The sequence below is a fragment of the Urocitellus parryii genome, chromosome X, assembly GCF_045843805.1.
Source record: "Urocitellus parryii isolate mUroPar1 chromosome X, mUroPar1.hap1, whole genome shotgun sequence".
In the NCBI taxonomy this organism is placed as follows: domain Eukaryota; kingdom Metazoa; phylum Chordata; class Mammalia; order Rodentia; family Sciuridae; genus Urocitellus; species Urocitellus parryii.
In genome coordinates, this window is record NC_135547.1 from 95,296,401 (window position 1) to 95,324,100 (window position 27,700).

A 27,700-nucleotide genomic window follows, 5' to 3' on the forward strand; every position below is an offset into this window, starting at 1 on the left:
ATGTTCCCTTGTACCACTTAATTTTTCCTGGACATATTTTGGGATTTGTTTATATTGATATACATAATTTTAGACCTCTGTGTCAATATTCTGTTTTATAAGAACACAATTGGGATATCTTTTCTTCCATCTGCAGACATTTGGGTTTTTATTTTTGTTTGTTTATCCCCCTTGCAAACACTGCTGCAACAAATCATCTGATATCCAGTTCCTTGTGCTCAGGGGCAAGTGACTTTTAGGAGTAGACTTGACAGGCCATGGGACACATACACAATTCTCCTTGCTAGAAGGTGCCATCCCTGTCTTTTGAGTTCCCAAGCAGCAGTACATGAGAGGTGATGTTGGTTCGTATACCCTTGCCAACCATTGGTGATATTGACTGTGCTGTTTTTCTATCCACATCACCAAAAGAGCTGAGAGGCAAAGCTTTACAATTAGAAGAATGTCAGCTTTGAGGAATGTCTTGTTACATTTCTTCTAACGAGGACAAGATTTTGTTTTCTGTTTTGGTGAAAATAATGTTTAGACTTCTGTGGAAAATAGTTACATTTCTACTCTGAAGTAGAGGGTATTTTTTCTCTTTCTTTTCTTCTGTTTGCATTCTTGGCAAATAAGTAGGAAAAACCAATTAGCAATGTTCTAAATGCTTGCTTGTGGTAATTGTTATTTTGAAATGTTTTAAATAGCATGGCGCATTAGGTTTATTCTTATTGCTTTTCAAAGTTTTGAATTCGTTAAAATGAATTGAATTTAAAATGTGACACAACTTTAGGGATAAAGATTGATCATAATTATTTACCACTCTCTGCATTTTGGGATGGGAAAAATAAATGAGATAGCAGAAAAAGTAACTCTGACTATTTTATGTTGTCTCTTGTCCTCTCAGGTGGGAAAGGAGAAGTTCCATAAATCCCAACATTGGGGCTTTTGCAACAATGTAAGGATGCTAGTAAGTGATGAGAAACCTGGAATAGGTGGAGTACCACTTATTGGGCAAAAGATAAAGCCTAAATATGGCACATATCCTAAAGGAGAAGGAATTGATGTGCCATCCTGGGTAGCTTTTGATAAACAGGTAAGTCCTGGCATTGGGAAAAATGTAATCGTAAAGTTTTACATGTTGATTTGAGAAAATAAGAGTCTTCAATATAAATGTTAAGCCTAATTCTTTGTTTTCTTTTTGGCTTTTATACATATGATTTCCTTTACTTTGGGTGTTTCTCTTTTAATTTTTTAATTGACATGTAAAAATTGTATATAGTGAGGCTGGGGTTGTGGCTCAGTGGTAGAGCACTTGCCTAACATGCATGAGGCACTGGGTTCGATCTCCAGAACCACATAAAAAAACTAAATAAACAAAGTAAAGGTATTTTGTCCATCTACAACTAAAAAAATTGTATACACTTAGCCCTCTGTGTGCACAGTTTCCATATCTGTGGATGCGACCAACCTATGATTGAAGATATTCAGAAAAATATTACTTCTATACTGAACATGCATAGACATTTTTCTTGTAATTATTCTCTAAACAATACCATATAACAACTATTTACATAGCATTTACATTTTATTAGGTATTATAAGCTATCTAGAGATGATTTAAAGTATATGAGAGGATTGTGAAGGTTATATGCAAATACACCCCATTTCATGAACATCCTTGGTATCCATGGGGGTCCTGGAACAAATTTTCCACCAACACTGACGGATGACTATGTATGGAGTACAATATGTTGTTTTGAAATATGTATACATTGTGGAATGACAAAATCAAGCTAATTAGCATGTGCATTACCTTACATACTTATCTTTTTTTTGTGGTGAGGACACTTATAATCTACTCTCTTAGCAATTTTCAACTTGCTACTAACGGCTGTCACCATGCTTTAGAATGGATCTTTTGAACTTATTCCTCCTGTCTAGCTGAAATTTTGAATCCTTTATGACCACAGCTATTTCTTGGCTATCTCTAGGCAAAAAGACAAATTCCAGAGAAAAATACCCTAAACAAAGATTAATTATCCTTGCTCTGATGTTTCTGATCAGGCACATGGGTTGCAGAATGCCTGGCTAGTGCTTCTCGACCATATTCTCTTTTTCTCTGTACAGGATAATCTGTTGTTCTGTAGACTAAGTCTGGTCACCCTGTTATTATTTTTGCTTAGTGAGTTGCCATTAGCTAAGTAATTTTGCTTCATTCTGAATGTGGAATTAAATAGGAAGAGAAATTTACCTTATCTTCTTTCCTCTGTACTAATTATGATTCCCTAAGGACTAAAGGGTGACTTGGCAAGGGTGACATGGCAAGAATTGTAGAAGTGAAGGGAAGAACTGCCATTATTAGATGAGAGTCTGAAAATACACACACACACACACACACACACACACACATACACACACACAGAACACACACACAAACACACACAGAGTTAAAAAAGGAAATGCATTTGATGCATTTGAGTGTCTATTTTTTTGTGGTACTAGGGATTGAACCCAGGGCCTTGAGCATCCTAGGCAATGCTGTGCCACTGAGCTACACCCCCAGCTCTTGAGTCTCTTGAAGAGGGTCTAAGATCAAAGGAAAAGAAACCCAAGGTAACCAGTTTTTTCCCCAGAAGGCAGTTATATGGATATGCTGTGTTTAGCAGAAAACCTTGTATCAGAACCCCATGTTCTATTCTCCAAAAAAGAACCTGTTATTAGATTATTTTAGACCCTATAATTAAAAATAATTCAGAACTAGATGAAGCATTCAAATCATAGTATGCCTAGTTTACCAGGTGGTTTTTTTTAGCAGTCTTTAACATGGATTGGTTGGCAATCCTTTGATTCTAATTAAAATGTCCTCAAATATGGTTGAAGTGACACATTCAATTTCATCTGATAGGGTACATCAATTAGAGCACACACATATTTTTTTTCAAAGCCCAGTTCTGATGCTTAATAGAGATCTAACAGGGCACAGGGAGCCTTTTTTCCTAGGAAACCATCTACTTCCAACATGGGCCAATACTTCTCATTATTATTATTATTATTATTATTATTATTATTTTCAGTTCCTGGTTCAGGGCAGGACCTAGAGCTCAAAAACAGATTTTGGACTGACTGACTTGGGGTGATTAGGCCTGGGTTTCTGTTAGTCTCAATCTTATAGGATATTGAATTTGCAAGGGTCAAAGAAAAAAATCTATTTTTACCTTACATCGAAAAGAGGATATTGACATTATTTTTAACTAATCCACTACTGAATAAGTAATGTAGATCACAATGTATTAAACCATTCTCCTGCATTTAAAGTTGAAATTTCATGTTTTTCTCAATATTTAATATGTGCCTTTCAAGCCTATTTTGCAGCTCTTTAATTACTTATAAAATTATGTAGAATATTTCATGAAGTTGAAATGATTTTAGCTTCAGACTACTTGAGAAAATGAAGAGCTTGTTCATTTCAGATCTAACTAAATGCAACATAATTCTTTTGGTTATTTTGTTGGTCAACTTCAATTAAATATTCATCGAGCTTTAAACGAGACCCTAAGACTATGAAATATTTACATGCCCTGACGGGATTGTGAGCTACAGACTAGATCCTAGTTAATACCCAGAGCAAATTATAAAGTGCTTTCTCCATTAGTGGGTTCAACAAAACAAGTCAACACCTGTTAATCATTTTTCTTAAAAATGAGACACTTTCAACTTGTTGCCAGTTTTTCCAATAGCTCTTAATCCTAGCAATATTTCTAGGGCTGTGCTCTCAAACAATACAAAATGAAAATAAAGGCAATTCTTTGGAGAGTGTATTAAAATTAATATTTGTAGTATGTGCTCTTGGTGCTACCCAGATCCACATGGGGGCTGGGCACTACTCCCATCCCCCAGCTGCAGCAGATGCTTTGATAAGCAGCTTGCACCTGTAATCCTCTCTAGAGACTTGCTCTTGACAGATGGGAGTTTCAGCTCCTAGAGACACCTGGGAAGTTACGCTGGCTTTTTTTCCCCCAAAGCGGGCAACCAATGACTGACTGATTCCTTGCCTGAAAATGTGACTGTGCTGTGATTCAGGTCCATGCCCCCTCGTGCATTAGCCAAGGCTTAACTTGATCTGCGAATGCATCCTTGCTTAGTTCGTTTCCTTCTCCTTTCCTGTTTACCTCACTCCCTAACAGGTTTCTCTCCAAAGTGTGCCCTTAGGAAATTGCATGTGCCTAATCGGTTTTAGGTTCAGCTTTTATGGAACCCAATCTAGGATAACATTCCATTTTTTTTTTATCCATAATTCTGAAAGTGACCGTAAGAATGCCTTGCTCAGAGAAAGAACGCCCAACAGAGAAAATGCTGTTTGCAATCACCAAAAAGAGCCAGTATTTGTTACTTTGCATGATTGATCCTCATGGTGGATGCTTCTTGCTCTTTATCCTTATTCATTCACCCTTCATTCTTACAGACAGTTTTATGCAGGCTGGAAATGTGCTCGCTTAAAAGTGTTCACCTTTCCAGAATCCTTGTGGCTAGGGCTAGCCATGTGAGTCACTTCTGGCCAAAGATATATTTGTTAAGGTTTATTGAGTAAGGCTTTGGGGACAGTTACTGTTTTACTAATGAAAAGAGTTAGGCTCTGCTGGTATGATTTTCCTGCCCTTTACCCTTCATTTATTTTCTCCTCTGAAATTAGGGCATAACTCTTTGGATCTGGCAACCATCTTGTAAGGACAGCAGAGATAAATAGAACATAGACCCCTGTTGGCATCATGGAGCCACCATTTCAGACTCAGGCTGCCTATCTCTGGGCTTGTTATATGAGAAATATCAACCCCCTATTTCAGAGGTTCTCAATCTTGGGAGGCATTTTGAAATGTATGGAAGTGTTCTGGGTTGTCACAATGACTAGGAGCAGGGCTCAGTTAGGGTAAAGCATGTGAGTTTGCTTTCGGTGCACCATTTCAGGGATGTCCTGGAACTTAACAATCAAGTTAGGTATTTGAGTGTAGCACATTAAAAATTAATGCAGAAAATTCATGGTGAACAAAATACCTATATTTTATGTAAAGACAGGATCAGCAACTGTGCCAGGTAAGCCATATTGGAGCCTGAGGCAAAAGGAAAAATCAGTCACACTGATCCCATCTTTATTTAACATTTTTGGTATTTTGACATTTTGTTCATTATAAATTTTTTTGCATTAGTTTTTATATTTTAAACCACCTCATCCTGGGGCTAGCCCTTATTAGAAGGTGCTGCTGGGGGCCAAGTGTGTATTGCACATCCTGCAATGTGAGAACAGTGACCCAACACTTGGAAGAACTGTTCTACCTGTAATGCCAATATGGTTTCCATTGAGAAACATGGGAACCTGCTTAAAACCCCTAGCACTGGAGTGGAGGGGGACAGTGTACAAACAACTAAAATAATTTTGCTTGATATTGTGCCCACCTGGAAAGGGCTAGTGATGTCATTGAATTCACTTGAATTAAAGAAGGCCATGATATATCACGGTACAAACAAAACCACTCCATATCAGGTTAGAACACAGTCAGAACACAGACATTGTCCAAGCACAAAATGCATCACTCTCACCAACTGTTCCCGGTTATCATTCCAGTATTTCCACAAGGAAGAAGCAAGCCTAGACAATTGTCCTCACTGTATAAATGAGGAATCATTTGCAAGGATAAGTGGAGCAGAGGTCAGAGTCTGCATTTCGATGTTGGAGCCACTGGTTCTGATCATGACCTGCCATTAAATAGCTATGTGATTGTGGCTTAGTCCCTTTACCTTTCTGAGCCACAGTTTTCTTCACTTTTTATAACACAGGGTTTGGCTAGTTAGACTACCTCTAGTAGTCTATGCCTAACACTTGTCTAAAGTCAAGTTTATCTCATTCATTCTAGAACTGAGCACAGACCCTGGATCTCTTGGCTTGGGGCTCTTTAGAATTACATCAGGCACCAACTGCTTCATCATTAATTGAAATTTGGCATTCAGCAGTTTATGATATGCTGTGGTTTCTATCACAAATGATCCTATGGTTATCTACTTTTATAAAAACTCAAAATATTTAGAAATACACAAATGCCTAAATGTTTTCATGACTTTTATCTGGATGTTAAGCACCATTTACATAGACTGCAATTATATTCTCATTTCTTTTCATTTGTCAATGGCAGCTAGTTAGGCTAATTTGTTTGCTATTTCACAAATGATCCTATTATAGTGAGTGCCAGGATAAAGGTTGATCTTATGGGGATACGCATGTGTTTAAAAATATTTCATTTTGTCCCTCTCTTGTAAACATGATAATTATACTCAAAACTACTGACCATAGAATTAGAATTTTAATAACTTTGTACTAATTGACATTGAGTTTGTAGTGAGCTGATTATTTATGTAGTACGATATGAATCTCTGCTTTGAACAATATAAAAATAATTTGGTCTTTTCAGTCACCTTGATTTTTTTTTAATTGAACAAGTGGGTTTATCACTCTTTGCAGTGTGGGAAAACACACACCCTGAGCAACTGTGTGATGTGTAAGGAAGCAGGTGCTAGAGAAAACTTGTGATAGGATGTGGACTTGTGTTGGGTAATTTTAAGGTGGGTTTAAGGAAGTGGGGTTTTGTTCTGGATTGGGTGCTACCAGGAAGCAAGAAAATTTCTGATTGGGTATCTTAACAAATCTCTTTTACAGAAAGAGTAGATTAGAGTGAGCCTACCACAGGAATTGGGGGGAAAAAAAGCAGTTGTCATGCTTATTAACCAGGAGAGGGGGACATTTGGTATTTTGTGGCTTGGGCAGCATTCATTTTCTGTTTGTTTTCAGACAGGTGGTCTTGATTTTTTCTTTATATATCAAGTCACAGAGTGGTCTTGTCTGATGTTGGTGATCTCTTGATTGTTCTTGTACAACAGAATACCAAGGTCAGCTGCGGGTGTCAAGCTGGCTCCCAGGTATCAGGGGTTGTTTTTCTCTTTCTTATCCAGTATCAGCCAGAATTTGAAATTTGTCTGCAGAGGGATTAAGAAATAATCAGATATTGGGCTGAGGATGTAGCTCAGTGATAGAGTGCTTGCCTACCTAGCATGCATGAGGCCCTGAGATTAATCCCTAGTGCGCTCACGCGCGCGCGCACACACACACACACACACACACACACACACAGGTACAGTATATTGTAATTTTAGAATTTCACATGGCTAACAAAGAACAATACATAACTACAGATTTTTGAAGTTTTGCCTAAAGCTAATTAGGAGTGTTATAAAATATACTCAGTTTTAAATATAATTGAACTTCTAAGAACAAGTGGAAAATGTGTCAGATATTATGCCTTTAAACCATATTTCAAGTTTCAAATGGAAACTTTTCCCTAGGATTATGTGATTTTCAGATTATCTGACTATTTTTCAAATAATTTAATAAAAGACACCAATATGGCTGGGAGTGGTGGTGAATGCCAGTAATCCCAGCAGTTTGGGAGGCTGAGGCAGGAGGACCATGAGTTCAAAGCCAGCCTCAGCAAGGGCAAGGCACTAAGCAAATCAGTGATACCCTGTCTCTAAATAAAATACCAAATAGGGCTGGGGCTGGGGCTCAGTGGTCAAGTGCCCCTGAGTTCAATCCCTGGTACCAATAAATAAGTAAGTAAGTAAGTAAATAAATAAATAAATAAAAGTCATTTAAAAAATTTTAAAAAGACACCAATGTGTATAATCATAATACAGTGTGATTGAAGTACACTACCATTTTAATCCCATGTTAACATCACAAAAATTATATAAATTGTTAGCTGTTTAGTTTTAGAGAGGAAATCAGAACATTTGCCTAAAATCAAACATGTCAAGCCTCAAATTCTCAACTATATATTCTGCCTTTATCACAAGAGTAAAACACCAAATTGCAGTCTTCAAATTTATGTTAAAGTGATAAAGTTTCTAATTTCACTACACAATGTGGATTTCTTTAATCTTCTTTTGAAATTCAAAAGGCGTTTAAACTAAAAAATCCCCAAATCTGGAATAAATGTTTTTAGAATAAAAGAATGAGATTCAGAATGAATCTTTTACTAAAGAAGAGAGAGAGTCCATCCTCTCCCCTTTTCTGAAACCTAGAATTTAACAACTAGACAAAATTTTAAGGCCCTCACTGTAGGCCTAAACATTTTTTTTAAGTCAGTGAGCCTATGGCTTATTCTCATTAGCCACAGTTAATCTTTTTGAGCTGTACTGATAAAAAGTAGTACACCCCTGTTAGAATGGTTATAATTGATGAGGACTAACTACACCAAGTTCTGGCAAGGATGTGAAACAACTAGAACCTTCATATGTTCCTGCTGGGAATATGAAATGGTACCACCATTTTGAAAAACAGTTTGGCAGTTTCTTAAATAATTAAACATATACTTACAACATGACCTGCTGTAGTCTAGCTGGGCTCTGGCTGGGCACAATTCACAAGCCACTTGTCAAGCAGAAATGAACTTTATTTTTAGAACACACATGCTGCACCACACGAGCTCTTCAGGAATTCCCTCAGAGCCCAACTGCCACCACCGGATTCCAGCAAGCCTCTCAACCCCCACTCGTCCCGCTCTTGAGGCTGATTGGCTGGGCTACATGGGCGGAGTCAAAAGAGTCCCCCAATGAGCAGCTCTGTGGTCTGAAAGGGCAGGGAAACAGCCCAATGAGCATCACCGCAGAGGAGCCAATCAGCTGGCAGCTGGAAGTTTGCTGGGGCCACGGTGAGCCAATCAGCTGGAAGTTTGCTGGGGCCCCTTCAGCTGTGGCTCTCAACATCGACCCAGTAATTCCACTCTTACATATTTATCTAATAGAAATTAAAAGATATGTTCACACGAAAACATGCATGTGAATTTTTTTTGAGTGGGGGGTACTGAGAATTGAACTGAAGGGTACTTGACCACTGGGGCACATCCCCAGCCCTATTTTGTATTTTATTTAGAGACAGGGTCTCACTGAATTGCTTAGTGCCTCACTGTTGCTGAAGCTGGCTTTGAACTCATGGTCCTCCTGCCTCAGCTTCTGGAGCTGCTGGGATTACAGGCCTGTGCCACCCCACCCCCCTGCATGTGAATTTTTATAGCAGAATTTGTCGTCATATCTCAACTAGAGTATAACCCAAATGTCCATTCATTGATAATGGATAAATAAAATATTATGTATCCAATACAATGAAAACTATTCAGCAATAAAAAGAAACTACTAATGTATGTTAAAACATAGATGAACCTTAAAAACATCATACTAGATGAAAGAAATCAGATACAGAAGACTTTTATATTGTATGATTCAATCTACATGAAATCCTAGAAAGGCAAAGTATAAGAAAAAGTAGTAGTTGTTGGGGGCCAGCCATGGGAAAAGAGAACCAGTCTTCCTTCCTCCTTCCCTCCAGACAGAACTCAGGAGCACCTTGCCTCTGAGTACATCCCCAGCCCTTTTTCATTTTTTGAGACAGTTTCACTAAATTGCCCAAGTTGGCCTTGAACTTGTGACCTTCCTCCTCAGCCTCATGAGTAGCTGAGATTCTAGGTATGCACCACTGCACTAGCTAAGAGAAGGAACTTTTGAAGGACAATAGAAATGTTCTAAACTAGATTGTGGTGATCATTACACAGCTCTATACATTTACAAAAAGCTACCAAATTCTGTATACACTTAGAACTTGTAAATTTTATGACATTTAAATTGCAGCTTAACAAATTTTATGACATTTAAATTGCAGCTTAACATATTAATTTGTAATATTTTACCATAACAGAATGCTACAGACTGGGTGGCCTAAACAATAAAAATTTATTTTCTTACATTTCTAGAGGTTAGAAGTCCAAGGTTAAAGTGCCTGCAGGGTTGGTTTCTCCTGAGGGCTATCTCCTTGGCTGGCAGATGACTATCTTCTTGCTGCTTCTTTATATTGTCATTATCTATGCACACTTATTTTTCTTTTTATGAACATAAATCCTTGTCATTTGTAACATTTTAGTTCACAAGTTAGGGTCTAATAGTCATTGAAAGGACAAATCGCAAAGTCCACTTCAAGTCCAAGGACCACACCACATAACAGAATCCCACTCAAGAGATTTATTGTTAGAGCATGGAGCAAACTGACAAGGCTGTCCCTCTGAGGAGAGCAGCAGCCTGTGGGCACTCAGAGGGCAGCTTTATAGCCCACGAGGAATTTCACAGGCAAGCTTAGGGGTTACCCCATGGGCTGGGGAGGGGTCCACCCTTTAGCAGGAACATGTTCTTAGGGGAGGCTAAGCAGCAGTGCCTCAGGATGTCTAGATAAAATGGCTCTTAATAAAAACTTAGGAATCCCTAGATAAAATGGCTCCCAACCTAAAATGGCGGATCTTATGCCAATATTGATCTGATGCTAATAGTCATCATTTCATTTGTTGATTTAAATTTTAAGCTGATTCATTTTTTTTCTAAATGTTTGATCTATAATGGTCATGGTTATGTATGTACTTTACCCCTCTGAATTTAGGCCAGCTGCAGGGTTTTTTTTAAACATTTTTAAAAATTACTTACCTTTTTAAATTTTATTTATTTGCAGGATTCTGCCCTGTGGTAAGCTTACCCCTTTGTAATACTTTGATAATACAAATACTGACCATAAAATCTAACTGCATTTTTTTCTTTTTATATATATAAAATTATATTTAGTTGTAGATGGACACAATACCTTTATTTTATTTATCTTTTTTACATGGTACTGAGGATTGAACCCAGGGCACCTTACACAAGCTAGGCAAGAGCTCTATCACTAAGCCACAACTCCAGACCTGTATTTTTTCTTTAAAAAAAATATTTTAACCAGGTGTGGTGGCTCACACCTGTAATCCCAACAGCTCAGGAGGCTGAGACAGGAGGATCATGAGTTCAAAGCCAGCCTCAGCAATGGAGAGGTGCCAAGCAACTCAGTGAGACCCTGTCTCTAAATAAAATACAAAATAGGACTAGGGATGTGGCTCAGTGGTCAAGTGTCCCTGACTTCAATCCCTGGTACCAAAAAAAGAAAAAAAAAGAAAGAAAAAGAAAAAGAAAAAAATTTTGAAGTAATTTTGGACTCATCAGAAGTCATGAACATAGTACAGAATTCTTGTGTACCCTTTCTTCAGCTTTCCCTAATAATAAAGTCTTATATAACCATAGTATATTATCAAAACCAGGAAATCAACACTGGTATAGTACTATTAATTAAGCTGCAAAGCTTGTATGGATTTCATCAATTTTTACATGCATTCAGTTTTTCATGTTATAGTTTTATGAAATTTTATCACATGTATAGATCCATGTAATAACCACAGCAATCGGGACACAGAATAAGTATTTCTTTATGATTTTCTTGTTTGACTCTTTTCATCAACATTATTGTGGTAAATATTATTTTAATTTTAAAAATCAACTTTATTATAAGGTATAAATAAAATATAAAGTATAAATGATATATAATAAAATATACCAATTTTAAACATACAGAACATACAGTTAAGCATGTTGTGACAAATGTATGCATCTCTGTGTTGACCACCATTCCCAGATCATACAGAACATCTCTATCACCTCAGAAAATTCCCTCATGCCCCCTTCACTTGTCCATCCCCTATTGTTCTGATGTTTCTCACTATGTTTAGTTTTGCCTTTTCTTGCATTTTATATGAATGGAACCTTACACTATGTCCTTCCTGGAGTCTGGCTTACTGTTTGGGATTCAAGATTTGAGGTACAGCTTTGAGAATATGTACAGAAACCAAGTGCAGCAAATTCACATAATAGTGCACCATGGAAGATTTCTGGGTATTTATGTAGTTGCCTTTTATTCTCTGGATTGAAAATCCTTCTGGGTGCAGTGGTGCAGGCCTGTAATCCCAGCAGTTTGGGAGGCTGAGGCAGGGGTATTGCGAATTCAAAGCCAGTCTCAGCAATTTAGTGAGACCCTGTCTCTAAATAAAATATAAAAGGGTTGGGGATGTGACTCAGTGGTTAAGCACCCATGGGTTCAATCCCTGGTACAAAAAAAAAAAAATCCTGCTTTATTTTTAAACATGTTACATTTTTTCAAATAAATTAATCTTCTAACCTTCAGAGGTTTTAAAACACAGTAAGATATTAAAATTGACCGTATACTTTGATCTATTTTAATTACACTCCTTTATTTAAATTCCTGTTCTGACTAGCACATTCATTGTGCTATTTAGTATACTCTTAGTTCTTTTCATAAAGAGGATTCTCCAGGTGCTGCAGTCTGGCTGGGCGTAATTCAGGAGCCACTTGTCAAAAGAAACAAACTTTATTTTTAGAACACACACACACCGCACCACACAGCTCCTCAGGAAAAACCTTCAGAGCCCAACTGCCACCACCAGCTTCCCACAAGCCTCTCAACCTCCCCCACTCCTCCTGCTCTTGAGGCTGATTGGCTGGGTCACCTGGGCAGAGCCAAAAAAAAAGTCCCCCAATGAGCAACTCCATGGTCTGAAAGGGTGGGAAACAGCCCAATGAGCATCACCACAGAGGAGCCAATCAGTTGGTAGCTAGAAGTTTGCTGGGGCCGCTGTGAGCCAATCATCAGCTGGCAGCTGGAAGTTTGCTGGCAGCTGGAAGTTTGCTGGGGCCCCTTTCGGCTGTGGCTCTCAACATCCAGGGACACATGCTACTTTTATCAGATGTATTAATAATTGAGGGGGCAAGGTTATTCATTGTAAGACAACAGGAATTGGGTGATGGTGGGCAGGGGGGATAGCTGCCATATTACTCAGAGGTAAACAGAAATGCTTATCTTCATTCCAATCCCTTGTGTTTCATCCCATTTCTCTCAACCTTGTCCTTTCCATCTTTCAACCTTATTTCCATTTCTTTTTCTCTTTTATTGTACTTTTCTCTCTATCCTCATTCTGTTTACTTCATCCCATTTCTTTTCATCTTCCACTGTGAATACCCTATTTAATGTTTTTCCCTTTCCCTACTTCATCTTTCTGCTTCAGGCCTTGCAATTGCTGACTTTGTTTCTTAGGAGAATATCATCATCATCATCACTGATATTATTAACATCAATGATATTATTACCATGGATAGTGTTTTCCTGTTCCTTTACTTCTAGGGTTGGACCTAGAGTGCATATACCTCCCTAAATGGTCTTACATTAACTCCATGCACAGTGGCTAGGGTATCATAGGAACATGGTTTCCTGTTACTTACTGGCCTTCCCCTTAATGGGAAAGTCTTTGGTGTAGTGGAAAGAACAAGGCTTTTCAGTCAGTCAGATTCTGGGGTTTAGAACCTAAGTTTACCATTTATTACCTATTTCATCTTGGCCATATGCTTAACTTCTGTTAGTCTCAGTTTCCTCATCTGTCGAGTGGAAGTAACAAAACCTACCTTAGAGTTGCCATGAGCATTGTATGGGCAACACATTTTAAGTGCCCAGCCTTGAGTAGTTAGTCATGAAGAATTAATTCTCATCCCTTGACTTAGGCTTTTCTTAATTCCTTACCTGAACCCTATGTTATATTTTATTTAGAGACAGTGTCTCACTGAGTTGCTTAGTGCCTCGTTGTTGCTGAGGCTGGCTTTGAACTCTGGATCCTCCTGCCTCAGCCTCTGGAGCTGCTGGGATTACAGACATGTGCCACCACGCCCAGCTCCTCTGTGTACTATTTTTCATTCTTTTGAACTAACAGTAATCAGTAATAGACTATGACAGTTTTGTTCACATTCCTTTTATTTGGAACTGTACTCACAGATTTTACAGCATAATCATCTCAAGAAACTTTGTTCAGGTACTTTTTATGTTTAATCAAAATTCTACTTACTTTGCAATCTATCCTAGTCTTTCCCTCCTGTGTGGCTGGATTAAAAAACTGAAACCTGTTTTGAGGGTATTTTATTCTATTTTTGTTTCTGCTTGTTGGTTTTTTTCCACTTGGTATTCTAGGGCATTTATTTTGGCATTTATGGACCAACAGTAAATCACAACCATATTTTCAATTCTGGTCTAGTTGGCTTTTACAGTCAGTTTTATTAATTAAAGCTTCGCTTCTCACGGATATGCAATGAAGATATTACTAATGTGCATTTCCAGCTTTCTCCTTTGTCCATGCCCTGTCTGAACAAAAATTTGTCTGCTCATTTCACTTTCTCCCCTTCTCCATCCTCAAAGGATTCTTCTAAATTTTCCAGCTGGATTCTTAGACTTTAGGGGATGTAGGAAATGAAGAAGGGGGGAGGGGAGAGGGAGAGATCAAACAGCTCTTGGTGATGAAATGAGACATTTTTGTGGAAGAAGTGTAGATGTGGAGCATAAATTGGATAACCTTTAGATTGTTTTTCAGAAACCTAAGAAAAGGTGAGACAGCCTTTTCATTGAATATACGACCATGCTGAGACTGGAGCATACTGACTTAAATATTTGAGTTATATCTAAGTGTTAACTCATTAAATTAGATGTCTATTGTTTAAACAAATAGGAGAACCACTATTACCCCTTCCTTGTCACTGATCAGTGAGCAAGTCCTCTCTCCTCTCTGAAGTTTCCTTTCGTTAGTCTTCTTCTTTCCAAGGCCAATACTTCTATCCTAGTTATCATCTTTCACTTGGGAGTGGCCTCTTCAGTGGCATCCTTACCTTCAATCTGATTCTTTCTCAACTATCCACTCTGCTATAATTATCTTTCTAAAATGTTTAGAATCCTTTCAAATCCTTCATAGATAGACCTAGGGACCACCTATATTTTAGCTCTTGCACTTTTCTATTGTCCTGTTTTCTGCTACTCAGTTGTTAGCCACACAGAATATGGGAGTTACAGGCTTGCAATACCCCAAGTGCTTAACACTCCCATATTCCTGTAACTTTGCACATGCTGTTCCCTCTACAGAGAATGCCCTTCCCTACTTGTACTTCCTTGCCCTTTCCATCCATAGAAGGTCCATTTTCTCTCTCTCTTTTTTTATATATATATTGGGGATTGAACTCAGGGGCACTGGACCACTGAGCCACATCCACAGGACTATGTTGCATTTTATTTAGACACAGGATCTCACTGAGTTGGTTAGTGCTTCACTGTTGCTGAGGCTGGCTTTGAACTCCTCATGTCTCAGCCTCCTGAGCCACTGGGATTACAGGATTGCACCACCGCACATGGCTGAAGGCTCATTTTAGATGTCACCTGTGATGCCTTCTTCTTGATGGTTTCTGATAGTTTGGCACTCCTCCTTCCTTTTGGAGCATTTTCATAAATAGCTATTATTTGTCTCAGTGTTCTCCACAGAGCAAAAGTGAGTGAAGATTTTCTGGCAGTTCAGGGGATGTGGCTAAGCATCTGGGGCTTGGTAGCTTGAGTTCTAATCCCAGCTTCACCATTCTGTTACCCTGAGACATTGGATAAATTACTTAGCCTCTTTTTTTTGTTACCAGGGATGAGACCCAGGGGGCACTTAACCACTGAGCCACATCCCCAGCCCTTTTTTATGTTTTATTTAGAGACAGGGTCTTGCTGAGTTGCCTAGGATCTCACGAAGTTGCTGAGGCTGGCTTTGAACTCCTGATCCTCCTGCCTCAGCCTCCCAAGCATCTGGGATTACAGGAGTGTAATCCCAGTTCAAATCTTAACTAATATAAACCAAAGTTCACAATATTACCTACTTTATAGGAGGAATAAATGAGATGGCATAAAAGCACTTAACACACTGTCTGATCCATTCTAAGTACTTAGTATTGGTTATTTTTACTTAGCTTTGAATTCTTGGAGCCTAAAACAGTGCCTGACACATGGCATGCATTCAACAGTAAGTACTCAGTGGATTTTTTCCTTAAAAAAAAAAAGAGCTCTTCCTAATGACTTTTAGCTTTATGTCCACTGCACTGTAATTATTTGAAGGCATCATACCCCATCTTGCAGTTATTTGCAACTAGTCTTACCCCATCATGTGACTGTACAATCCTTACAGCTGGAGAGACTGTGTTATTGAGTGTTGTGTCCACCACAAAGAGCTTTGAATTTAGCAGATATTCTGTAACTGGGTTGGTTTGCACTATTTTGTAAAGGAGTTTTTCAGCACCAAATAGTCATTGTGTAACTTCGGCTGTTGATGCATTTGTGGGCAGTGAATAATGTATTTTGGAACCTATAGAATAATGTACTGGGGAAGGGGGGGAAGTCCAGTTTTTAATTTCTAGAATTAAGGAATAAATTCTTTGGAGAATATAAAGGACATTATATCTAAGCATTATTCTTCTTGCTCTTTTATGTGGAACCCAGCCTTTTAAAAATCATATCTCAATATGATGGCATCAAGCAGCATTTTTGCCTTGGTTCTCAAATCTTTCCCTGTGAGGAAAAAATACATATATACACACATATATACATAAAACTACAACAAATAAAGGAAAATTATGTCTATAACACATAAATAAAATCTATCTTTTATACGGTCGATGCTATTTCTTTTGTATATTCCATGTTGAACATACAGTTTTCTTTATTCAGTTTTTCAAACTCCATAATTAGCAATGTGATTTCTGTTGGATAGGGTGGACCCTTCTTCTAGTCCTAGTATCATTTTTTCCAGGAAGTCTGATTTTAAACAGTGGGTTTGAACCTCTTCTCTTAGTAATATCAAGTGTTTTTTAATTGCCTTGCTGAATAGACTCCATAAGGATGGGAAAAGACTATTTTAGATATGGTTTTGACAGTATTTTTAAGCTTCCAGCTTTGCATCCTACACTGATTTTATATATTATTCAGTATTTTTATACATTCATCTTCTCTCCAAAACTGTTATATATACATAATTTTCTTAATCCTTTAAATAGTGCTGCAGTATCCTGTGGTTAGCAAGTGTTGATTTTCTAATTTTTGCTGAAAGGTTAATCAGTGAACAAAGAGTTTAAGTGGTCTGTACCAGTTTATAGTTAATTTGTGATAAAGCTACAAGAATAATATTCTAGCATTTTAGCCACTTCCCTTTCCCCTTTTAAGCATTACAAAATCATATCTTAAGCAGCACACAAATAAAAATATTTTAATGAATGCTTATGCCACCCATACAGGTACATTTCATCTTAAACTGTAGATTTAATCATGATATGTTGAGCATAAATTATAAATAGATTCATGATATTTTTATAACAAAAAATCCTTTGGAAATCATCCTTCTATAATTTGTCCTTTTTGTCATTCATTTATTCAGCTTACCTTTATTGACCATCTCTTAGTTAAACAAGCTAAATGAGATTCAGGTTTGTATGAGTTGAATTTTCTTAAAATAAGATATGCCTATTTAAACACAGTATCCATAGGAACATAAATTTATCAAAAATGAAGTGAGAGGAAAAAAAAGAGAATTTGGAGTGAGATTATAACTTGAGCATTGGTATTTAGATGTACTCCCACCTCACAATTCCAATGGAAATGACTGCAAAATTTTAGAACATGGAGAAACTATGTTAATATTGAAGGCTAGGGAAGGGGTTTCATCTTCATGCTGTAAATTTTGAACAATTTCTACCTGACACAGTGCAGATGGGGTTATCCCGAAGGAATATGCCAAAACCAACTTGAAATTTTTACTTCCTGAGAGAGCAAAAAGAATTGAACGGGGGTCAGGATAACCTGCAAGGGCTTTTAGCTGGTTTACTCTCACAACCTGTTGATGTCTTACGAGTGCCAGTAGGAGACCCAGGAATAGTCACACTGAGGTTAAAGCAGGCCCTGCATTGGGGTTTTTCTCTTGACACAGCAGGCAATGGCACACAAAGAACTGGACAGTCTGTTCTTGGAATGGAGGTCAGGTCAATTTATGAAGTGTTTCTATGGAAAAATTTAAAGTTTTTCCTACTGGGGACTATCCATGGCTTCAGTTCCTCCTACTTTCTCTTCACATGCTGTATATGAATTTATATCAAATTGTCAGTTTCCCACTGAGATGAGGAATCTAAAAACATTAGGATGAACAGTAAAAGGAGTAAAAGAGACCTCATGCACCCTAGTTGGAGAAGATCAGCCTGGATAGACTGCTCTTTGTTCAAGAATGAACAAAGAACCCCAACATAAGGTTTTTGAAAAGACTTTGCCACATAAATGGAGAACACAGTATTCAAGAGGCAAAGGAAGAAAAACACTTATTTCAAAATTATGTTTTCTCTAGGAAATGAATATTTTTTATAACAATGTGCTTTGTGTTTTCTGTTGAATAAAAAGAAGTATGTAATACAAAGTAAGCAGTGAAAGTAAACCTTGTGAAGTGAGAGCTGGAAGGAGAAAACAGAACAAGAGAATAAATTTAAAATATTGCTGAGTGAGCCTGTAGGCAAAAAGGCAGAGAGGGAGCTTGCTGAAGAAGGAAGAAATGTGAGGAAACCAAAAAATGGAGAAAAAAATCACAACAGGGGAGATGATTACAAATGGGGTGAGTGATAAGAAAGTCAAACTTTAGAAAATCTCCCCAAACGCATAATAAAAGGTAAGATGTAAGAGGAACAAGACAATGAAAGTCTGAGCACAGCATGGAATGCTAACATGAAGATAATTATTTCTAAAATATTACAGGCTAGATTACAAACAGCCAAACTGATTAAATATATCATAAGAACACATTAAAAACAAAATTCTCTGTATTACAAAAGATGTAGATGTGGCACATGTGTGGTGGTACATGCTTATAATCCTAGTGACTCCAGAGGATGAGGCAGGAGGATCACAGTTGGAGGCCAGTCTCAGAAGTTTAGTGAGACCCCCATCTCAAAATTAAAAATAAGTAAAAAGGGCTGTGGATGTAGCTCAGTGGTAGAGTATTTCTGGGTTCAATCCCCAGTACCATCATAAATAAATAAATTAAGATATAAATCTGTAAAGTGTGTACTTTCCTCTTGGCAAACTTTAATTTCAAGAGTAAAGCCAATAAATTATTAAACATTCTTGTTCAAAAAAGTAAAACCCCAAAGAAGATGCTTCAATATTAAATACCAGAAGACATTGAAGCAATGTATATGACTTTTAGGCATAAGTTTGTGACCCAGAAATCCTAGAGAAATGTCATACATTTTTTCTGTTCATCTTTTCTTTCTAGTGTGTTATTCATTAGTGAAAGCAGCAGAATGATGACCTCAGTTATGTACTATCATACACATGCCATCCATGTCCTTTTCCTGAGAAAGTTGTTTGATGGTATATGCCAGCCAATTTAAGATAAAGCAAATTAAACAATTCGACCACGAGGAAGTCATGAAATAAAAGGATTAGTAGTGAGCAGTGGAATGAAAAATAATTGATAATCATGAAATATAAATAAAGTTCAAAACAATCTAAACATTCAAAGCATTTATTGAAAGATAAAATAATAATGAAGTGGGCACCAAATTCAAGATAGGGACACAGAAAAAACAAGTTACTTTTCTTATTTCATTGAGTTTTAGTAGATATTAATTTTTGGAATTAATACTTGAACTGACATTTTAAAAATTACAATGAAAATAGAGTTAAACTCTTTATCAGGAGGAGGAAAAAAACCTCAAACTTATCTGTATATCATCGTTCTTGATTTAACTCTGTTTAATAAACATACATATTTTGTATTTTTAACTATGTCTTTTAAAAAGACCATAAGTAAAAATCCATCAGAACATTACCATTTTATATTGCTTTGTGATGAGACTTTTGTGGCATATAAATTCTTAGTTATGTATAGGCACAAGTTACTTTTATAATCAATTTAAAAGAATATTCAATTTAACATAGCTATATGATCAAAATATGTAAAGGAAAAGAACAACTGGGTTCTAGGTAAGAGAAATGTCACACTTTTTTTCTGTTCATCTTTCCTTTCATATTGTAGTGTACATATATATTAATTTTTATAGGAATAAAAGTGAACTATCAAAATGAAAAAAACCCTATGTATACAACAGTTATAATTATAAACATATTTATGCTATTGAATGCTTTGTTCTTTCCCAAATCAAAAATAAATTAAGATTTAGCTAAAGACCTTAGGAAAAGCATAAATCAGACATTAGAAAGCAGAAAGAAAAAAAAGTTAATGAACTTAAAAGCTCAATTTTATAAAGTGGTAAACAGATTTGAATAAACATAAGCATCAAAAAGTTGACTGGTTAAAACAACAGAATTAACAAACCTCTTGCTTGTTTGCTCATGAAAACAAAAGTACAGAGAATAGTGTATTTTTAATCATAAATTCAGGGGAAGTAAAACATATAGCTTATGCTAATTATGAATACTATAATAAATATTAACTAGCAAAATTGACCCAAGGAATACAATTCTAGAATTGGCCAATAAGTATGGAAATATTCAGGAAAATTGCCAAAGAGTTACTCCAAATGTTGATGTGATTGTTTCTAAGTGGTAGGGTTATTGGCTATTTTTCCCCTCTTTGTCCTATTTAGGAGTCTCAAAAATTCTACAGTAAGCAGGCATGAATTTGAAAGTTAGATATGAATAAAACAAACTGTGAAAACAAAATCCTTCTGTCTTTTAAGATAAAGTTTGCTCCTTTTGAGCCTTAAAGGTAGAACTAGCTGCCTTTACCAAAAAAAAAAAAAAAAAAAAAAAAAAAAGTTTTTAGTGCTGAAACCCAGGGCCTTTTTCATGCTAAGCATGCAGTCTATCACTGAGCCATAACACCAGCCCTGCCGTTCCAAAACTTAGGTGAAGCGGAATATTGCGATGTACCCTAAAAAGACTGCCAAGGTTCAAAGAGCCTGTTAATGGGCCTGAGAGGCCCTGTGACTCTGGCGCAAACAATGGCCTAGGGTCCACAAATTGAATTTCTAGATTACTGGCTGCCTTCTTGTGCTCTGATATATCTGGAACAGAAGAATAAACACACCAAGTACCATACACACAGATAAATACTAAATAATAATTATTTGAGGTGCAGTAGAACACCATTTACAAAGTGTAAATCTCTCTCACATTTGGATCATAAACTTTTTTTTTTTTTTTTTTGCTAGTAACATGAATAGATTCTTTTGCCCATTCATGTAGAATAGATAAATGAAATGAAGATTGGGCCTCTTGTTTTTGGGGGGGGCAGGGATTGAACTCGGGGGCACTTAACCACCGAGCCACATCCCCAGCCCTATTTATTTATTTTTTATTTAGAGACAGGGTCTCACTGAGTTGCTTAGTGCCTCGCTTTTGCTGAGGTTCGTTTTGAACTCGCGATCCTCCTGCCTCAGCCTCCCAAGCAGCTGGGATTACAGGTGTGCACTACCACGCCCGGCTACAGATTGTGACTTTTGATTTAGGCCAGTTAGACAGAACTGCACTGCTTACTCCCATTCCTGAAGAGATAAGTTGAATAATGGTGAGGCACTCTTCTGTGTGTTAGGAACACTGCAAAGTACAGTATATGCATCTGCCACAAAATGTAGAGAGAGCTGGACATGGTGGCACATGCCTCTAATCTCAGTGACTTGAGACACTGAGGCAGAAAAATCATGTTTGAGGCCAGTGTCTATTATTTAATGAGACCCTGTCCAAAAAAAAATGGTGCTGGGTGTTTAGCTCAGTAATAGAATGTCCCTGAGTTCATCTCTAGTACTGGTTAGAGAAAAAGCCCATAAACAAATGTAGAGAGAAAAGAAGGTTCAAAAAGTACTTTTACCATGTAAAAAAAATCGTTTTTTTTTTGAAAGGAAAATTACTTTCTTTATAACCTGTAGATACTGTTTATTTTGTTGAATATATACTTATAAATGCAAGTGGTTTGTTTTGTTGTTTCATTTTTTGTGGTGCTGGGGATTGAAACCAGGGCCTTATTCATGCTAAGCAAGTGCTGTACCACTAAGTCACATCCCCAGCCCTAAGTGTAATTTACACTCATCTTTGAAATGTCCACTTGGTAGACTCAGTTAAATGACATTTTGCTCTCTCATAGAACTTGCATAACATAAAGGTAAATGATAAAGGATATTGGAGCTGGGCATGGTGGCACATGCCTGTAATCCCAGTAACTTGGGAGACTGAGGCAGGAGAATCTTAAATTCATGGCCAGCCTCAGCAAATTAGCGAGATCCTAGGCAATTCAGTGAGACCCTGTCTCAAAAATAAAATAAAACATAATAAAAGGCTGGTGATATAGCTCAGTAAGCTCAGTAGTAAAGTGACTCTGGGTTTAATCCCCATTGCCAAAAAAAAAAAGATACTGTAATGTGAGAATGTGGTGACTAGATATGCACAAAATGTGATAAGGGCACATAACCAGGAGTATGTGACTGAAGTAGCATTTCTCAAGCAGGTGTTCCTAGAGAACTTGAGCTTGCTGAGTTATACCTCATATTAATATATCAATAATTGGGAAATGCCATCTTGAGTACTTATGTTGCCTACTAGTATATCAAAGGACATGAGAAATCCTAAAATTAAAAAAAAAACAAAGCAAAACCAGACTCTGAAACTTTGTACAACTCAGTATTTTACCAAAATATGTGACCATAGAACCCTGTTTTCTGCTAGTCTTTAAAAACAAGCTTAAGCCCTCTGTGGGACAGACTTTGAGCAATGTCTATTTAAAGTACACATTAAATAGAAGAAAAGCTTCTTAGCTCAAAATACTGGTGGCTTAGATTTTTAAGGCTCTGTCTTGAAAGTATAATCAAGTCATACATTTCACACTGCATTAACTTCTTTTGTTTTAGTAAAAGAAAATGAAATGCTACAACTTATTTTTTACACTTAAACTTTCTTTTTCTCTGAAGACTGGATTCTCAACAAAGGAGAAATCCAAGATACATTCTGTTTTTTTTATAGGAAATATGAACTGTCATATTTCCTGGTAAGGCTAGATTTTCTTTTTGTAACATGAATGTCATCTATCAGTGGGCTATAGATGCCCTTTAATCTTTGACTTGGCTTTTAAATTAGAGAGGAGTATTGGAAATATGATGGTTTATTTCTCTATTCTCTTCATAATATCACCCTTCTCCCACTAATCTTCCCCAGTGTTAATGAAGTCAGTTACTTATTTATCCATGAATTCAAAAATCTTTGCTTAGTGTCTGCTCTGTTCCAGGTGCTAACATCAAGAATTCAGTACTGAACAAGACTTATGAACTTATAACCTACTGAGGGAAGATAACCCATGAACATACAGATAAATTAACAGTCTCTCACATATAAGTGCTATGATTAAATTAAAACAGGATGAACTATTTTTTTTCTCTCTCCTGGACTGGTAGTCAGGGAGGGCTTCTTTGTAGAAGTGACTTTTCAGCTGAGAACTAAATGATGAGCCAGCTGATTTTTCTGGATCTGATAAATGAATATAAAGCAAACTAGAAAATCTGAAATACTCTTGAGTCTGTTTTCACTGCTTCAATTTTCAAGGAAAAAAAAAAGACTTTCCATCTTTAAAATGGCATGCACGCCTATCCAGTAATGGGATTCCTGGATTTAGGTGTGTGATTTGGCTCACAAAGTTAAGTTTCATAACTCAAATATTTTCCCTAGAATGTGAGTTCATTTTAATTTCTCAGGGAGGACTGCTATTTGCCAAGTGGGCAGCTGAAGCTCTTCTGCTGGTGCTTTTGAAGTCTTTCTGAAGAACGGTATTTCTAAATCGTATACATTTGTACTTTGTTAAAAATCAGGGCAATTTAAATGAACAGCTATTATTATTATATATTGGTCATCAGAAGAGCTTTAAAGTTATACAACTGTTAGGAATTTAGTTTAGATTCAAGACTCATCTCTTCAGTGGCTAAGACTCAATTGTATTTGGCTTTCGTCACTCTTAAGCACCTCCATAGCCCCCTTGACATATCATGACTATTGTTTCCTTTAAGACAAAAATGCTAGTTTGGTTTATCTTTAGAAATAAGAAGTCTCAAGTTAACAGCAATTGAATTTATGAATGTAACAACAATCTATAGATTATAGAATTTCTGTAATAATGTACATTTTAACAATTCAACGTCACTTTTTTTTTAGACAAGTAGAAATGTGACTGTTCACCAACTGCTTAAAAACAGGTTGTAGAGAACTCTTTTCTTTACCGACCAGCATTTTGCCTGGGAAGAAAATCCAAAATAACATTAAGGGCAGTTTCTTTAGCCCTTCTCTCATCCAAATGTACCCCACCCTACCAGTCAGAAGCAGTTCTTATGAAGAGGTTTTGAGGAAGACAACTTCTCTTTTCTTGGTTTCAATAGACTTGATCTAGGAGATAGGCAGAGTTCAAATCCAGTTCATGTTTTGTCAGGTTGTTGGTTTTCCTTTTCTGGAAGAATCTTCACTGTGTCCTTTCTACTTAAAGACTGTAGAGGCGACTGGTATTCTCACGCAAGGTGGCCAAGACATGGAAAAGAGGCTCATCTTTGATTCTGGCAATCTCTCGCACTGTGTGAAAGGCCAGGCCCGGGTGGGCATATGGGCAGAAACTTTTGGGAACCTGGCGAGGGAGAAAGTAGGGAGCATCAGTTTCTACAAGAATTCTCTCCAGTGGGATCTTTTTCAGAGCTTCTTGGGCCTCCCAGGCAGAAGAGTAAGTCAGGACTGCTGTGAAGCCTACAAACATATTGGGAAAGTGCTTCAGCAAGGGCTCAATGACTGGGTAACTGCCGGTGAAGCAATGCCTATGGATCTTGTAGTCAGAGGGCACAAATTTTTTCATGATTCCCAGCAGATCTTCATCAGCCTCTCGGCAGTGGATCACCAAGGGCATTCTAAGGGACACAGCCAGCTGCAGCTGTCTCTCAAATATCTTGAACTGCTCTGGGATAGGCGTGGTGCACTTGTAGGAGTAATCCAAGCCCATTTCTCCAAATGCTACAGCCTTGGGATGCCGCAAGGCATGCAAGAGATTTCTTTCTTGATGCTCATTGTAGTAACGTGCAAAATGAGGATGACAGCCAAAGGCGCCCCAAACCAGGTCTTCTTTCAATAGTTCCTCCCACAGGCCATCCCTTAGAGTACGAGGATCGCAGAAGTCAGAGATGCAGCCCTGAAATTCCTTAGGGAAGGAGTTGCTATAAATTTTTCTGAACTTGGTAAAGGTACCTTTGAAAGACAGCTTGGAATAGAGCAGGTCCAAGTGACAGTGGGTATCAATGAAACCATCTACTAGGCGTGGTTGCCAGGGGCTCCTTGGCTGCAAGTTAAATGCATATGCTCCATAAGGACTTAGCAACTCTTCATCTTGATAGGTTTTCCCCTTTATGTCTGCTGTTGAATTTCTGGAGAAATGGAATGAACAAAGATTCTGGGATCTGCCTTCTGTCATTTGCAGACTCTTGTAAGTATCTTGGGAGCTCATTGGATGGTAGGAATAATCACAACTCAGGAAGTTCTGTCTGCCTCTACCAGCCTGGAATGTGGTAGTGGTACTACTGCTGTCTGTGGAGGGATAACGTGAAATCTTTGTATTGCTGATCCAACAGCTGGTGTAATCATTCCAAGGACTGTAATACAAATTGGGCTGGTGTATGCCACAACCCCTCTTGAAGGATGGAGGGTCTGAAACTACTGTTAAACTAAATGAGAATGGCTCCTTCTGAGAGAATCTGATAGTGGAGTTCTCATCCACATCAGACCATTCACTTTCTGAAGAGGGGTGGTAGATTACCACCTTCTTTTCCTTAGGCTTTTGAATTACTGAGAAGGAATTATTGGCACCCTGAATTTCTAAGGGGAGAGAGTTTTTTTCAAAAATGACTGTCCTTTGGTTACCAAGAGGCTTCTCACTTAATTTCTTACAAGGAGTTATAATCACTCTCCTATCACTGATGCTGTTCATTTTGGGGACTGACTCTTTCTTTTTCTGAGAAGCAAAGAAGGTAACACTCCTGCCTGGTTTTCCTCCAGAGTTGGGACACTGTAGTACCCTTGGTTTTGTACTAGGGGAAGCTTCTCCCTTTTCTTTTGGTGTTGCTTTTATTGTGATACCATAGATAGCCTTTCGGTAAATCACTGAAGAGCCTCGTTCTTGAGCTGTACCCATCCCTTTCTGGAAATTATTTGGTTCCTGCATCTTATTTTGCTGCTGAACTCTACCTATCACTTTCTGGAACTTATTTGGTCCCTCCATCTTATTTTGCTGCTGAACTCTACCTGTATCTTTCTGGAACTTATTTGGTCCCTCCATCTTATTTTGTTGCTGAATTCTACCTGTAATTTTCTGGAACTTATTTGGTTCCTCCATCTTATTTTGCTCCTGAACTCTACTTTCCCCTTTCTGGAACTTATTTGGTTGCTCTATCTTATTTTTCTCTGTAACTCTATCCATCCCTTTCTGAATCTTATTTGGTTCCTCCATCTTATTTTGCTCCTGAACTCTATCCATCCCTTTCTGGAATTTATTCATTTCCTCCATCTTATTTTGCTCCTCAACTCTATCCATCCCTTTCTGAATCTTATTTGGTTCCTCCATCTTATTTTGCTCCTGAACTCTATCCATCCCTTTCTGGAAATTATTTGGTTCCCCTATCTTATTTTGCTCCTGAACTCTGCTCATCTCTTTCTGGAACTTATTTTGCTCCTGAACTCTATCCATCCCTTTCTGGAACTTATTTGATTCCTCTATCTTATTTTGTTCCTGAATTCTGCCCATCCCTTTATGAATCCTATTTGATTCCTCTGTCTTATTTTTCTCCTGAACTCTATCCATCCCTTTCTGAAACTTATTTGGTTCTCCCATCTTATTTTGCTCCTGAACTCTGCTTGCTCCTTTCTGGAACTTACTTGGCTCCTGCATCTTATTTCGCTCCTGAACTCTGCCCGTCCATTTCTGAATCTTATTTGGTTCCTGCAATGAATTTTGCTCCTGAACTCTGCCCATCCCTTTCTGGAACTTATTTGGTTCCTGAACTCTGTTTTTCCCTTTCTGGAACTTATTTGGTTCCTGTATCTTATTTTGTTCTTGAACTTTGCCCATCCCTTTCAGGAACTTGTTTAGTTCCTCCATCTTATTTCGTTTTTGAACTTTATATGTCCCCTTATGGAACTTGTTTGGTTCCTGCATCTTATTTTGCGCCTGAATTCTGCCCGCCCCTTTCTGGAAATTGTTTGGTTCTTCCATCTTATTTTGCTCCTGAACTCTCCCCATCCCCTTCTGGAACTTGTTTGGTTCCTGCGTCTTATTCTGCTCCTGAACTCTCCCCATCCCTTTCTGGAACTTGTTTGGTTCCTCTATCTTATTTTGCTCCTGAACTCTGCCTATCCCTTCCTGGAAATTGTTTGGTTCTTCCATCTTATTTTGCTCCTGAACTCTGCCCATCCCTTTCTGGAACTTATTTGGTTCTTCTATCTTGTTTTGCTCCTGAACTCTCCCCATCCCTTTCTGGAACTTGTTTGGTTCCTCTATCTTATTTTGCTCCTGAACTCTACCCATCCCATTCTGGAACTTGTTGGGTTTCTCAATCTTATTTTGTTCCTCAGCTTCAGCAGCAAGGTCAGAGTTCATGGAGTTCCGGGATCTCAGGTTAGAATGAAGGATATAGGCTTCCTCTAGAGAAGCCATTTCTTTTAGAAATGGGCCCACGGACAGAGTGCACAGGGTATCCCACACACTAAAAGCCTTTCAGGACCTGAATCAAGCAGTTTTTGGGAGGCGTTTCCACCCACACCTGCACCTGAGAAGGGATAGGAAAAATTTCCGCAGCGCGATCAGCCCCAGGAAAACCTCTAAGTACAATTCACACAGTTCTTCTCCTGGGCTTTTCAGGC

At 37.7% G+C, this 27,700-nt stretch overlaps 1 protein-coding gene and 1 pseudogene across 1 annotated transcript in view; one reads left to right on the forward strand and one right to left on the reverse strand.

Annotated features, from left to right (window-relative positions):
- The window catches only part of Efhc2 (EF-hand domain containing 2), a 209,333-nt gene that overhangs the window by 57,674 nt on the left and 123,959 nt on the right, over positions 1 to 27,700 (forward strand). Inside the window, exon 8 of the mRNA XM_026387597.2 lies at positions 887 to 1,075. Within this exon, the coding sequence (XP_026243382.2) occupies positions 887 to 1,075 (189 nt within the window). The remainder of the gene's footprint in view (positions 1 to 886; positions 1,076 to 27,700) is intronic.
- Positions 24,288 to 27,494, reverse strand: LOC113181876 (3'-5' RNA nuclease TATDN2 pseudogene; annotated as a pseudogene).